Source organism: Saccopteryx leptura, chromosome 4, assembly GCF_036850995.1.
Source record: "Saccopteryx leptura isolate mSacLep1 chromosome 4, mSacLep1_pri_phased_curated, whole genome shotgun sequence".
NCBI lineage: Eukaryota > Metazoa > Chordata > Mammalia > Chiroptera > Emballonuridae > Saccopteryx > Saccopteryx leptura.
In genome coordinates this window covers 53306971-53322160 of record NC_089506.1, presented here as the reverse complement: position 1 = coordinate 53322160, position 15190 = coordinate 53306971, and the positions used below count along the sequence as shown (strand labels likewise).

The window sequence follows — 15190 nt, the reverse complement described above, 5'->3', positions numbered from 1 at the left end:
TCTCCTGACCGTTTCTAGAGCTTTTCGGTTCACTCAGTGTTTGTCCCCTCACTGTCCCCCACCCCCGCCCGAGACGTGCAGCGGGAAGTAGCAGGTTCTGTGATTCCTCGTGTTTACCAGTCCATTCTGAGACCTCAATTCTAGGCCCTTTAAAGCGAGGTTTCGCCTTCTCATTCCGGACGCCGAGGCTTTACCTTTCTCACCAAGCAACACACCGGAAAACCTCGAATTGCTGACGTCCTCCTCTTGGCTAACCTAGCTCACGGAGACCGACCCCAAGAGGCTTTCGCAGCCTGCGCATGCGGCCTCGGCTGCCTCCCTCCGGAGGGCCACGGCAGTTTGGAACTCCTTGACAGCTCCGCGACAGGCGGACGCAGTCTAGTCTTGTGCTTCCACGTTAGCCTATCAGAGACGGGGCGGGGCGATGGCCTCCGCAGCCTATCCGCGCAAACCACGACCCCGGCGAGTCCAGTAGAAGAGTGGCTAGGAAGAAGGCGATTGGACGGCAGCTGCGCTTGGGGCGTATCGTCGCTCGGGCCCCGCCCACCGCTGCCATCCTCCGGTGGGTGCCAGCTGCTGCTTAGGCCTGAGCGCGTTGCGACGGCGGGCGGGTGCAGCTGCAACCTGAGCGGCGGCGGGGTTGGTGGGCCCCGCACTCTAGTTTCTTCTCACCAGCGCGCTCTCGGCATGGTGGCCCCCGGTTCTGTGACCAGCCGATTGGGCTCGGTGTTCCCCTTCCTGCTTGTCCTAGTGGACCTGCAGTATGAAGGTAAGTTTTGCCCTGCCCTGGCGAGAGGAGCGGGCTCCGGGGTCAGGTCCCTCGGCACTTCCCCGCCAGCTCCTGTGCTGGAGTTTCGGGGCGGCCGGGACGGTGGGCGAGACCGGGACTCCGCGGCTCGGCCTGGGCCCGGGCCCCGGCCCGGACCCGCCCCTGGGTTGGGGCTGGCGCCCGGTTCCGGGTTTGTCTGGGGAAGAAGTGCTGGGACCGGCGGGCACGGGGCTGGAACGGGGCATTTGGAGTGTGAAGCCGGGCCGAACGGGTCCGGGGAGAGCGGGGCACCGGGCAGCGACTTCGCGAACGTCCCGGGACGCGGAGACTCGAGCAGCCCTCGGGTCCGTCCTCGCTTGGGACCCTCTTTGGCGACTGGGGACACTTGGTCAGTGGTGCTGGCACGAGGCGGCGAAGGTAGCCAGAGGGGTGGTTCCTTTCGCTTTGGAGTTCCGGGGGTGGCGGGAGGAAGCGTCCCACTGAGGGAAGTGAGGGGACAGTGGTGACTGTGAAAAGTGGGTAACCATCGCTTTATGGTACCCTGTCTTGTATAGAAGTTGTTAGGTTGGTGCGTTCAAAGGAGCTGGTGTTGGAATTCAAGCTCCCGGAGGGCAAGGCTTGTGGTTTTACAAGTAGCACGGTGCCATTCAAATTAGGACCGGCTCTCCTTTTCCTAGTTTTCTAGGGGTAAAAAGTCCCCTTAAAAAGGTATGAATGATTCAGTTTCACTTAAAAGCTCTACAGATTGGATTGTTGGCTCCTCTTAACTGAATAGCAAATACCGAGGGCTGTCCCATCTTGAGGGATCAGCGGGAGGAGTAAGAGTTTAAAGCTGAAAGTGCCAGTTGAACTAATGCTCCTAGCTTGGTTACTGTGCGAAATAGTTGAGTATAACATCATATCAAATGCCCTGATCTGTTTTCATCCCCATGAAAAGGGTTAGTAAAGAGAAAAAACTTAACATTTTAATATGAGATTTAATATTAGACAGAAGGAGTGAGGAGCTGAAGCTGGTAAAGTCCCCTTAAAAGTCTAAATTTAAAAGACAAGTAATACTTTCCAGTTTTTAGGTCTAATGTGTGGCAGGTGGTTGGTTTTTTGTTATTGCTATTTTGGTTCCCCTAGTGTGTGTGTGTGTGTGTGTGTGTCTCTCTCTCTCTCTCTCTCTCTCTCTCTCTCTCTCTCTATATATATATATATATATATATATATATATATATTTGAACCAAAAATCAGGACATGTATCAGGACAACATTGGAACAGAGAATTTGACAGTGAGGCTGCCCCAGAAAATCTAGGGAATTTGAATTTTAATGCCCGAACCACATTAATATGGGTCATGTATTCCAGTTCTCTTGAATTTTCTAATGCTAATCCTCTCCTCCCCAAATGTAGCATTTACATCCAGTTGCCATTAATGATTTGTTTTGGCTACTTAAGAGAAACTTGTTTATTTTATGTTTAATGCCAATCATTTTAAGGTACAAAGGTGTACACTTTTGTATGATTTGCTTTTCCCATAGCTTTTGGTTTACCCTTTTAGAATTGCTGTTCTGTATAGGATTCTGTAGGACTCTTAACACTTCATTTCCATCTGCGATATTTTCCTTAAGAAAAAAACCTTATTGGAGAGCTTTACTATATAGGAGGCATTAGTGGCATTTCTCAAAAGTTAGTGCCAGAGTGCTATCTTGTTTAGGAGCATTGCCTGTAGAAAGTAGCGGGGACTTGGTACAAATAGTACAATAGAAAGGAAAAAGACTTAAATTTATTGAAGATCTGCTGTGTGCCCGCACCTTTGTGTACGAGAGCTCTTATTCACGGAAGTGTGTGATATTTAAATTTTTCCTACTTTACAGATTAGGGAATTGAGGCTCCCAGTTAAATTAACACATATAAGGTCACATACCTACCTGGTAACTCTATGATCCTTAAGTTGAACTCGTTATTTGACTAAATTTTATCTGTGTACAGGCTGGAGAGAAAAATGATTAATAGCATCACGTGGACCCCAATTTTCTGTAAGTGATGGCAGCTGAGAACAATCAGAATATTTTGCCTGTTTGCTACCAGCAGTAATGAACAGGAAGGTGATTTCCTAGCGTGTTTAGTAGAATACCTGAGTGTGCACCCAGGAAGGCGTTTTAAAACAGAGTTCATACCTGATCAGGTGGTGGTGCAGTGGTTAGAGCACTGACCTCAGATGCTGGGGACCCAGGTTTGAATCCCTGAGGTCGCAGGCTTGAGTGCAACTATGAGTTGATGCTTCTCATCTCTATCCCTTCCTCTTTCTGTCTTTCTCTTAAAAAAAACAACAATTAAAAACAAAACAGAGTTTAGGTTCCCACTCCCAGGGTTTCTGGAATTTAGGAGGACTGGGTGGTAACTGAAATTTTGCATTTCTAAAAAGAAATCCCTGATGAAAATTACTGGTGTAATAAGTTATATCGAGGAGTTTAATTAGGTGTCTGCTAAGTGCTATAGTACTATGCACTGAGTTTGGTGGTGGCACTCTAGAGATAAGAATCTCTGATTTGGATTAGCAAACTGTTAGCTCCTATTTTCCCAAATACGTTTTGTGTCTGAGTTCAGTAACCTCAAAGTCCTCCTGGAGAAATTCAGGTCTGCATGATTCCACTAGTAGGCCTGCGGCTTGGAGAAAGAAGAAATAAAGTAGAATGGGTTTGAGGAGAGGGAATGTGAAACAAAGAGTTGCACAGTAATCACCAGTAATTAGCTTAGTTGGCTTTGTTTTTTACTCGTTTAAAAATATCTTTTTTTTCTAGGCTTTTCTGTTAATTGTAACCCAGAGAAAGAAATATGTAATAGGTTTATGAATTGAAAGTTTTAGTACTCCCTTCTAAAAGAACTTCGTAGTCCAAAGCACTACACAAGGAATAGAATTTTTGGAGCAGAAAGAAAACTTTAATAGATTACTTTAGTATTCTCATGTTACAGATAAGGAAGTGAGTTTAATTCTTTGCTAATGGTTTGTTCTATTTGATGCCTTGAGTAGGAACACAGCCTGGGAACCAGGCCTTTTATTTCTTTTTTTTTTTCTTTCTCTTTTAAAGAGCTGGGGAGGACAGGTAGGGACGGACAGACAGACAAGAAGGGAGAGAGATGAGAAGGATTAATTCTTCCTTGTGGCACCTCAGTTCATTGATTGCTTTCTCATTTGTGCCTTGCCTGGGGACGGGGGGAGGCTCCAGCTGAGCCAGTGACCCCTTGCTCAAGCCAGTGACTTTTGGGCTCAAGCCAGTGGCCCTGTGCTCAAACTGGTGAGCCCACACTTCAGCCAGCGACCTCGGAGTTTTGAACCTGAGTCCTCAGCATCCCAGACCGTTGCTCTATCTACTGCGCCACCACCTGGTCAGGCATCTTTTTCTTTCTTAACATATTACCTGGACCCAGTTTTTCTTTATTTCACTGAACTCACTAATTCATGTATTTGGCCATAAGGAAAATAATAGTTTAAAATATATAACTATAAAAGATGATAGTGATTTTTATATGAATATTACTGCCGCAAACCAGCACGGCTACTAATTCCAGGTCCTGAGTGGGAACGGTGCAGAATTAAGAATATAGGCTTAAAGTAAAAGGAGGGGCTCGGGAGGGCTTTGCAATTGCTGTTGGCAAGAACAGAGCTTGCTCCACCACCGCTTCTTGCTTTATTTATAGGGCAAAGTGGTCCATTAGCAAATCAGTGAGATCTCTGATCGTATTTCCAAGGCAACACAAGAATTTTACCATGTGCAGAAAACCCCCACAATACATAACATCTTAACTTTACACAAAACAAAGGATAGAAGAAACTTGCCTCCAGTCTTCTGGGGACCATGGAGGGTAGGATGAGTATAAACAATCTAGCACCACAGCTTAACAGCCTTTAGCAACTTCACAGAACAAGTGAGGTGGGGGGTTGGGCAGACTGTCAGCTTACAGCCAGTTTCTCACACCTCTGTCCCCCAAAAATCTAAACTGCATAAACCTTGTTGGCTTTTCGGTCGCCAACAACTTACTAAAAGTATGTTTTGTCTGTTCTAGGATTTTCTTGACATTATTTAAATACAGAAAGAATAAGTATAATAGGGAAAGTGAATGACTTTCAGTAATTTATAAACTAAGTATTCTAGCAGAGGGTCAGATAACTTCTAGAATTGTTTTAAATTATTTTAATAATATATGCAGTAGTTAGAAGTAGTGTCAAAGTTCCAGTTCACTTGACTAGTTAGCCTGGATGAGCCAGTGCCTGGAAAAGCAGTAGTTTTAATTCTGTGGGTCAGAAAGAGTTGTTCTAATATAGAATGCCCTTTAGTGATTAGGCTTTATTTTCCCATATGGGGTGAATTAATTGTGGTTAAGGTAACTTTCTATTGCCATGCTTTTCCTTTGATTAATTCTAGCAATTAATCTTTGTTTATGTGGAAATATGGGAACCCAGTTAGCTGCTCTTTAGAAAGAAAACATTTCAACTATAGATTTATTTTTATCTTATTATTTTTTTAAATTGATTCCACTAATTTATGCAATTATTGTTTGATTCTTGTATGTCCACTCTGACCAGGGATCGAACCTGCAACCTTGGCTTATAGTGGCGATGCTCTAACCAACCAACTGAACTACCTGGCCAGAGCTCTTTGGAAATATTTAGAAAGCTATTTTTTTTTAATGTTTTCCTTTTTTTTTTTTTTGTATTTTTTTGAAGTTGGAAACGGGGAGGCAGTCAGACAGACTCCAGCATGCGCCTGACCTGGATCCACCTGGCATGCCCACCAGGGGGCGATGCTCCGCCCATCTGGGACACCGCTCTGTTGCAACCAGAGCCATTCTAGCGCCTGAGGCCGAGGCCATAGAGCCATTCTCAGTGCCCGGGCCAACTTTGCTCCAGTGGAGCCTTGGCTGCGGGAGGGGAAGAGCGAGACAGAGAGGAAGGAGAGGGGGAGGGGTGGAGAGAGGAAGGGAGAAGAGAGTGAGAGAAAGAGACAGGAACATCAAACTGGCAGCCTCTGTACACTAGGGACAATGGTCTAATCAATTGTGTCTCCAGCCAGGACTGCCTCCCCCCTTTTTTAAAAATCTGATGAGTTTATATCATTTGGAGTTCTGAAATATGGGGAATACTCATTTAATCAGACAGCAGAGGCTGTAGTACACTTTGGTGAGGTATACATAGTATTGAATTCATGGTTTTTGTTGTTGAGTTTATAGGTCACTTGGGGATATAAGACTTACTTTGTGAAACATCCGTGTCCTTTTGTCCTTTCTCAGTTTAGATTTAGTGGTTCATCTTGTAGTTCATACATTGCAAACACCCTTGAATTTCCTGTCTCTGTATGCATTTTGTTTTACTCACTTGGCAAAATTTAATACCGACTAAATCCAACTTGGCCACCAACTTGTTTGTTGTACCTCAAAGGTGAACTTGGGTGGAGAAAAATGGACATAACCTTGCCAAATGTTCTCATTACACTCAATACTGCCAACATTCCTACATTTCCCTAGTATGTCTGTCTGTCTTGAATACCAGTATTTTAAACCTTTTGTCTTTTCTTAAATCTCCAACTTAAACTACCCTAGTCCTTTCTTTCTTTACCTCATTCTCTAGACTGTGTCTTTATTGAGAAAATGAAAGATATCATAGAGCAGTTTGCTGTCACTAAATTCACTAGCCTACCTGTATCTGTATGTACTCTGCTACTTTTCTTGTATTAAAATAAAAAACCATCTCTATTCCTGGCAATTTTTTTTTTTTTTTTTTACAGAGAGAGTCAGAGGGAGGGATAGACAGGAATGGAGAGAGATGAGAAGCATCAATCATTAGTTTTTCGTTGAGACACCTTAGTTGTTCATTGATTGCTTTCTCATGTGTGCCTTGACCACGGGGCTTCAGCAGACCGAGTGACCCCTTGCTCGATCCATTGACCTTGGGTCCAAGCTGGTGAGCTTTGCTCAAACCAGATGAGCCTACGCTCAAGCTGGCGATCTCAGGGTCTCAAACCTGGGTCCTCCACATCCCAGTCCGATGCTCTATCCACTGCACCACCGCCTGGTCAGGCTATTCCTGGCAAAATTTAATTTCTGAGCTTTGGATTTTATTTCCTCTCATCTTTTGTAATTTTGCTCCTACAATGATGTTTCTCTATGTCATCACTTTCTCCCTCTGCTGGATCATTGACATCAGCACTCCAACGTGCTGTGCTGTGTCCACCTTAAACTGTTCTTTGATGTCATGTGCCCCTTCCACTGCTGAACTGTATCTTTGCTTCTCTGAACAGCAGAAATTTAAAGGGTTGTTGGCAGTCTCTATCTCTGTTTCTTCATCTTTTGTTCTTGCTTTCATGTCTCCGTCCAACATGACAGTCTTACATATCTGAGTCCTGTTTACTTATGCCTCTTGTCATCTTAATCTTCCCCTTCATCACCAGGCTCCTACCAAATCAATTTCTTTTACTTTCAGATGTCAAGCTCATTTCTGATTGAGTGTCTTTATTCTTGTTTTTCCCACAGCCTGGAAAGCTCTTCTGAGAGCTTCAAATGAGCATTTATGTTTCAAAAAAGCCTGCCTTGAACTATTTAAAAAAATACCCCCAAAAACCACTCCTTCAGTTAATACTTTCCCTTTACCTTTTTGTATTTTCTTCATAAAACTTAAACAGTGTCTGAATTATCTCACTTGTTTTTTCTTGTCTGTCCCCTCTAGAATGTGAACTTTATGGAAGGACCTCTTGTGTCTGTACCTGACATTTGTTGACATGTAGTACCTGGGCAATAAATGATTTTTAAATGGATGAGTAAAGTTGACTATTTGAGCTGTTTTTGTGATGGGGTCTTCTGAACTTATTTTCCAAGTTGAAATTCCTTGGAGAAGGAATCCTATTACAGCTAGAGCTCAACTTACGACCACGACTGGTTCCAACAGACCGGTCGTAACACGATTTGGTCGTAAGTTGAGTAGGCTATAGGTACAGTACTGTGAAATGATGTTATAAAAATCTTTAAGTCATATTTTTTATCATAATTTTCTTTCATTATTGTTATATATCATAATTTCCTTTGTTCATTTTTTGCCATTTGTATCATCTCTACACCACTTTGTTTCTTATTTTTACATTCGTCAGGTTTAAGTAAAACACTGCATTACCAGTACAACTGGTTTAATATTTGCAAAGACAATTTCCTCTTGGTAGACATCTTGGGAGGGGTTTGATGAAAAATATCCAAGACACAAAACAAAAATTGCTGTACCGAGCAACTCAAGCTCTGGTCACTGGCTGGTTAGGTAGAGTGGGAGTGTCCGGGACGTCTCCATGGGCACACACGCACTCGGATCGGATACGAGGTCCCTGATGCAGCTCTAATTACGGACAAGGAGTCTCGGCGGGAAAGAACTGAGGGGAGGCTGGACGCAGGGGACTTACTGCACCATGTGCCGAAGTGGGTGGCAGGTCGGAGGTCCTGGTTCTTCCTCAGAAGGGAAGGGGAGAGGAGCGGTCCCTTGCGGACTTTAAACTCCTCCCAGGTTTTGGCACCAAATGTAAGGAATGCCCCCCCCCCCCCCCCAAGAAAGAAGGGTGTATTTACCAACTGTGGAATAACAAAAACTTGATTCAGAGTGCATCTCGGGCAAAGTTCTCTGGTATGTGAAATGGGCCAGAGAAGTCGTGCTGCCTCCCCTGTTTGGGGTAATTTATAGCGTTGGGAGGGTGGTCGGGTTGATATGTGGTGAAATTTCATTGGCTGGCTGACAGTCATTCTTTTTCAGAGGGCTCCTGGGAAGTTTCTTTTGGCTTGCATGGGTGTGGGAGGTTCCAGCCAAAGTTCCTGGGCCTGGTTCCACATGTGACCTTTCCCCATTGCCAACCGACCTCACAGTTACATTCATTCATTAAATACTGAGTGCACTTTGTTCAAGATACTGAACTGGGTGATTGATGTAAAGAAGAAAGACTAGATTCTCAGACTTGCTTTGGTCTGAGAGTTGAGGGGTTGAGGGGCTGGGCATTGTGAGTGACAGACAGGCTGAAGGTCAATGTATTGAAACAATAGAATTACAAAGTGAAGTCAATTACTTATGATTGCGAGGATACAACGTATAGTAGGAATAGAGAATGGTCTTTTCCCCACGACCTCACTAAAGTGGTTTGGGAAGGTTTCATAAAGGAGTCAGCATTTGAGGGCAGAATCCTGGTGGAGAAGTAGACATTTTCCAGGTGGGTAAGTGGGGAAGGTCTTTTCATGAAGCAGCAAGTGCTAAGGTCTGTGGCACGAGCACGTAGTATGTTCAGGGTAGTCTGTCCAGTTCATTATGCTGTAGGAGTATGAAGTAAGAGGTGGGGAATGAGGGGTGGTAAGGCTGGACCTACATCCTGGATCTGATCATGAAGGGTCTTGTTTGCCTTTAGATCTGAAGGGTTTAGTTTGAACCTAGCCAGTGATGTGAAGATACTGAAGAATTTCTATTAGGAGTGTATTTTGAAAGGACTGCTTTGTAAGCAGTGTGGGGGCTGGATTCAGAGGAAGAAAGTGAGGGAGCATCCCAATTAGGAGGCACAGGGGTCTATACAATCAACCTTTTTTTTTTTTTTAATTTTTATTTTATTTATTCATTTTAGAGAGGAGAGGGGGGGGGGGAGAGACACACAGAGAGAGAGACAGGGGGGAGGAGCTGGAAGCATCAACTCCCATATGTGCCTTGTCCAGGCAAGCCCAGGGTTTTGAACCGGCGACCTCAGCATTTCCAGGTCGACGCTTTATCCACTGTGCCACCACAGGTCAGGCCTACAATCAACCTTTACACTGTGACAGGTTCTTTTATGGTAAGGTGACCAAGGTATACAAAAGGGATAATAATTAATTCTGTCCAATGATTAGGGTGAGCCATATAAATTTTTCATAGAGGAGGTGGTATTTACTTATCACTTTATGTATGTATGTATGTATGTATGTGGTATTTTTCTGAAGTGAGAAGTGGGTGGCAGCAGATAGAATCCCTCATGCGCTGACCAGGATCCACCCGGCATGCCCGCCAGGGAGCGATGCTCGCCCATCTTGGGTGCTGCTCTACTGCAACTGGAACCATTCTAGTGCCTGAGGCAGAGGCCATGGAGCCATCCTCAGAGCCCAGGCCAACTTTGCTCCCATGGAGTCTTGGCTGCAAGAGGGGAAGAGAGAGATAGAGAGGAAAGGGAGGGGGAAAGGTGGAGAAGCAGATGGGTGCTTCTCCTGTGTGCCCTGGCCGGAAATCGAACCTGGGATTTCCACACACTGGGCCAACACTCAACCGCTGAGCCAACTGGCCAGGGCCTTTATCATTTTATTAAATGGAAATTATATTGGATAAAATTGTAATGCAATAAAGATCTGAGTTTTATTCAAAAGGGGCAGAGAAATGCTAGATAACTCTTTTAATCCTAGAAGGCAAGAAAAGTTTAGTTTGAAGAGTAACTTAACCTTTGGGGTGACAGTATGACATAGCTTTTTTTTTTTTTTGACATGTTACCAAATTACTTATTTGAAGACATGGTACAAATGAAAGAACTTAAGTGGATGTTTTGGTACAACTTACAGAAAAGATAAAAGTCACCCCAACATGGATCCTCTACCTTGGTGACTAGGCAAGTCTATTCCATGGCAACAGGAAGCCAGCCTAAGGCTTAGCTTGTCACTGTCTCCCAGACTACTTGTTAGATAGTCTGCCATGTCAGATTCTGGGCTTCCCAGACACATGAGTTGGTTGTGTGGTTACCTGATTCTTTGATAGATTATACCTGCTCATTTAGGTAGGTAATGAATTTTTGTCAGTGGCCAGTTTGTATAGTTCCAGTGGTGACTGAATTATACTTTTTTCCAAGTGTAACACACACTTTATTGCATTTAGCCAGCCCTCCCTGTCATCATGGGTTGGTTTCTTAATATTCTGAAGAAGTTAGGATTTGGTCTCCTCACTGATTCTGCAGATTCATTAATTTCTCAGCATATTGCCTTTTCTCAGGAGATTGGTGAATAAAATATATTATTTGACAAAATTCTTCAAAGCCACATCATCAGGATCAAAGTAGTAAGACATGGGCAGGTAGCTGTAAAGAGGCAAAGAGCTCCAGGTTGAGCTGGGGCTTGATCTCCAAGTCCTCGTGGTAGTTCTGGTACATCTGCAAGGGTGATCTCATCTGAGGGCACTGTGAGGAGGTGGCTGACAGCCTGCTGGGTGCTGTTTATATTTATTTACGTATTTTTTAATGAATGGTGCATCCTTTTCAATCTGTAAAAATGTCAATTTTATTCATTTTTAGATTTTTAAAATATTTGCTCTACTATTTTACTCTTAATTTTCTTATTAGGTGTTAGTTTTTAAAGATTGATTTCATTATCATCTTTGTATTTCAGAATTGCTCAATGCCAGTCTTTTTGGATTGTGGGAGAAGGCTGATGGCCAGGCTGGGAGCTGGGACTTTCCCTGAGTCCCTTCCTTTTCCTTTATCAAAGTTGGAATAATTAAAGAATTGTAACCACCTCCACAGGCTGCTTTCCCTGGGAGGGTGCTTGGTTGTGATTTTGTCCACTAATCCAATCCTGTCCTTTTTATGTTTTAAGAGTTTTTATAACATCTGTTTTTCTGATGGCCCTGTTCTTCTTTTTCTTTCTTTTTAAAATTATGTGGGAGGTAGGGAGGCAGAGAGACAGCCTTCTGCTAGTGTCTTGACCAGGATATTCTTGGCAAGCCCTCTGTGGGATGATGCTCTGCCCATCTGGGATTCACTCTGTTGCCCAGCAACCGAGCTATTTTAGTGCCTGAGGAGAGGCCATGGAGCCATCCATCCTCAGTGCCCAGGGCCAACTTGCTTGAGCCATTCAAGCCATGGCTGTGGGAGGCGAAGAGAGAGAGAAAGAGGAGGGGTAGGGGTGGAGGAGCAGATGGTCACTTCTCCTTTGTCTCCTGACTGAGAATCGAACCCAGGACTTCCACATGCTGGGCTGACACTCTACTGCTGAGCCAACTGGCCAGGGCCTGAGGACTCTCTTGTAAAAAATTTTTTTCTGGCAAAGTTAAGCATTTATTTCTTTAAATAATTTGTCATTTCTAGAATTTGAGCATATTGGAGGGTAGGCTCATGTACTCAGTTGGCTGTTCTAAACTATAGTCCCTGTAGTGTCCATTTTCTTCAAAAACATTTCTTTTTATTAAAAGAGAGGCAATTTTTATCAGCCAGTTTTCTCTTCATGGGAGATATTTTTTTAAAAAGTACCTTGATTTTGGAAACTTACAAATGTGCCAAAGTGGAAAGAATAGTATAATATCCCACTGTGACATGTGTACTGTCACCAGCTTCAAAAATTATCAATACAGGACCAATCCGGTTTCACTTATACTTTCATCCTCCCGCCAAGATTATTTTGCAGTCAGTCCTGTTCTTCATATTATATATTCTGTAAATATTTCCGTATATAGCAAAGACTCCAGTGTAATTCTAGAAAGCAGCCTGTCTCTCTCTAGAAAATAATGAGAACGCTGCAGGGTAGGGAGTTCGTGGCTAACGCCTACGGGGTTTCTCTTCATTGCCTCTTTGGAAGAGACTAGTCTATGTTATGGCCCCATTTTTACATATAGTATATATTCAGTAACATTTGTTGAATGAAAACATTAGTTTCCATAATCTCCATTGTGAAAATCAAGTTATAGTTCTAGCTATAGTATGGAGTTGGATGCTATATGAACTTATCATTTTCTAAATCAATATTGCATAGTGAATTTTCACAGAGTAGGATCCTGTATCCTTATTTTAAATGAGAAAAATAATACTTTCCCAGATCACTGAAAACCCACAACTAATTTCTCTATGTGACTCATATACTCTTAAATACCCTATCTGTCTCTACATTGTTGCCCAAAACAAATAGGGCTGTGTAGGAGGACCCTAAGTTTTTGAGGCCATTGAGTTAGAGTTACTTCCCTCACCTTTTTTCCTTCTTTTCTTGAATAGAGGGGGTCCAAAAGGCAGCCAAGGTAATGAAATACTGTACTGAAACTGCAGACTAGGAATACTAAAAGCTAAAAAAAGCTACTTTGTTTAGTAGGGCACGCAGCAAAGTAAAGTGAAATGTTCAGCTTTTTGCTTGAATGAAATGGAATAAGAATTCAAATAGTTGCCCTGAGTATCCTCCTGGACTCATTCCTCACTTGGCCTCCATATCCAGACAGTCAGTACAAGTCATGCTTAGTCTTCTTTGTCTCTTACATTTCTTTAAGTACTTTTTCTGTTTCCACTGCTACTCCTCCAGGGTCAAGTCACCATAATATCATTTGGGTTAATGAAACAGATGCCTTATTGGTTTCCCACTTTCCTACTGGCTGTTTCCTGTAATCACCTAGCACTAAAGTTACCCACTCCAGTTTTAAATCATGGAGGGATGAGCTAGCTGAAATACTTGACTTGAATTTCTATGAAAACCTCATTAATTTTTTGACCACTGGGCATTTAGATAAGATGTTCTTTGTGTTTGGAATGTTGGTTTCCCTCTCCTGCCTTTTCACATAGGGATATTCTTTCTTTAGGTTTTAGGTGAGACCTCAAGGAAACTCCTGTCACCCCCAAAGCACTGTTCATTAGAAGTTTCTGTGACTATGGAAAATGTTCTGTGTCATCTGCACTGTCCCGTATACTACCCACTAGCTCTCCAGTACTGTACTGCGGCTGATGTGACAGAAATGGAATTTCAGATTTTATTTCATTTGAACTGTAGATGTTAGACACCTTAACTTGTGTCCTCACAACATCCTTTGTGTATTTTCCCTGCCATAACACTTATTTTATTGTATATTTTAAAACAATTCTTTTTATTTATTCATTTTAGAGAGGAGAGAGAGAGAGAGAGAAAGGAGAGAGAGACAGGGGGGAGGAGCTGGAAGCATCAACTCCCATATGTGCCTTGACCAGGCAAGCCCAGGGTTTCGAACCGGCGACCTCAGCATTTCCAGGTCGACGCTTTATCCACTGCGCCACCACAGGTCAGGCTTTTTTTTAAAAACAATTTTTTTTTATTTATTCATTTTAGAGAGGAGAGAGAGAGAGAGAGATTTTATTGTATATTTTACCAGCACTATTAAACATTTTGCAAAATTGAAAGAATTTTACAGTGTTCACTCCTAGATCTACCATTAATATCATTACTATACCTGGCTTTAACATATATCCATGTGGGTATTTCTTTACCTATCCATTATCCTTTTAAGAAAATACATTTAAAAATAACATCAGTACACATGCCCCTAAATACTTTGACATGCATATTATGAACAGCTGTTTTGAGTGTAAACTTTATATATAATAAAATGTCCATATTTTAATTATGTATTTGCTGAGTTTTGATAACTGCATAACCCAGTGTAACCCATATCTCTGTGAAGATTAGAACATTATCAACACCCTCAGAAAGTTCTCCCCTGCCCTTTCCAAGTCTGTCCTTTCTCCCACTTTCCCAAGTGACTGCAATATTCTGATTTTTTCCCCTACAATGTCCTCTTTGCAACCTGAAATACTGAGCCACAGCTTCTAGCAGGAAGCACAGGATTAGGATCCTGCAAGCCTCAGGTCACTACATTTTTGTCAACAGATCAAACATTACCCTGTTTTATGTGTATTTCTGTTTAAAAATATCTTATTCAATATATATTGTTAACACTGAACTCATTCATGGGCAACAGCATTATCATTCATGTCTGAATGAAGATTTTCTAACATTTTCTGTGAAAGTGTATACAACAGCCTTTTTCACGTAGGAACATTAGACAGCACTATACGTGGAGGCCATTATAAACATTGTAATCACCAACAAAAACACAAAAATGTGAAAAACATGACCCTACACATACCGTGAAAAGGACACTTGTTTACAATATGAGAGCTGAAAGAAGGTGGCAAAGTATTGCCTTGCATGACTTCATCTGGGAATTTGTACTTCGAGTGACTCAAGTTTTTCATCATTCTGCACATGCACATGTCTGCGAATGACTACCAGGGTGTCCTACATACTAATTTTGGGGTTATAAATGAGTTTTAGGGGATGACAAATGAATTTTATTGTTGGGAAAATTCACAAATACAGAATCTTTGAATTGTGAAGATTGTCTGTATTTACCAATAAACGTGTATAACAAGCAAAGAGAAAATCTGCCTAGCTACTGAAGTTTTTATGTCTGGTAATGAGATCGTAGTTGACATAAATGGCCTCCTTCATCAGCTACCTTTTGTATACTTCTATCCTCAGATACTTTTTTTTTTTTGACAGAGACAGAGAGTCAGAGAGAGGGATAGATAGGGACAAACAGGAAGGGAGAGAGATGAGAAATACCAATTCTTCATTGTGGTACTTTAGTTGTTCATTGATTGCTTTCTCATATGTACCTTGACTGTGGGGCT

The 15190-nt window shown here is 42.6% G+C and overlaps 1 protein-coding gene across 1 annotated transcript in view; it reads left to right on the top strand.

Annotated features, from left to right (window-relative positions):
• The first annotated feature begins 540 nt into the window (after positions 1-540).
• The window catches only part of DNAJC3 (DnaJ heat shock protein family (Hsp40) member C3), an 81928-nt gene continuing 67278 nt past the window's right edge, over positions 541-15190 (top strand). Inside the window, exon 1 of the mRNA XM_066380677.1 lies at positions 541-769. Coding sequence (XP_066236774.1) covers positions 688-769 — 82 coding nt within the window. The 5' untranslated portion in view covers positions 541-687. The remainder of the gene's footprint in view (positions 770-15190) is intronic.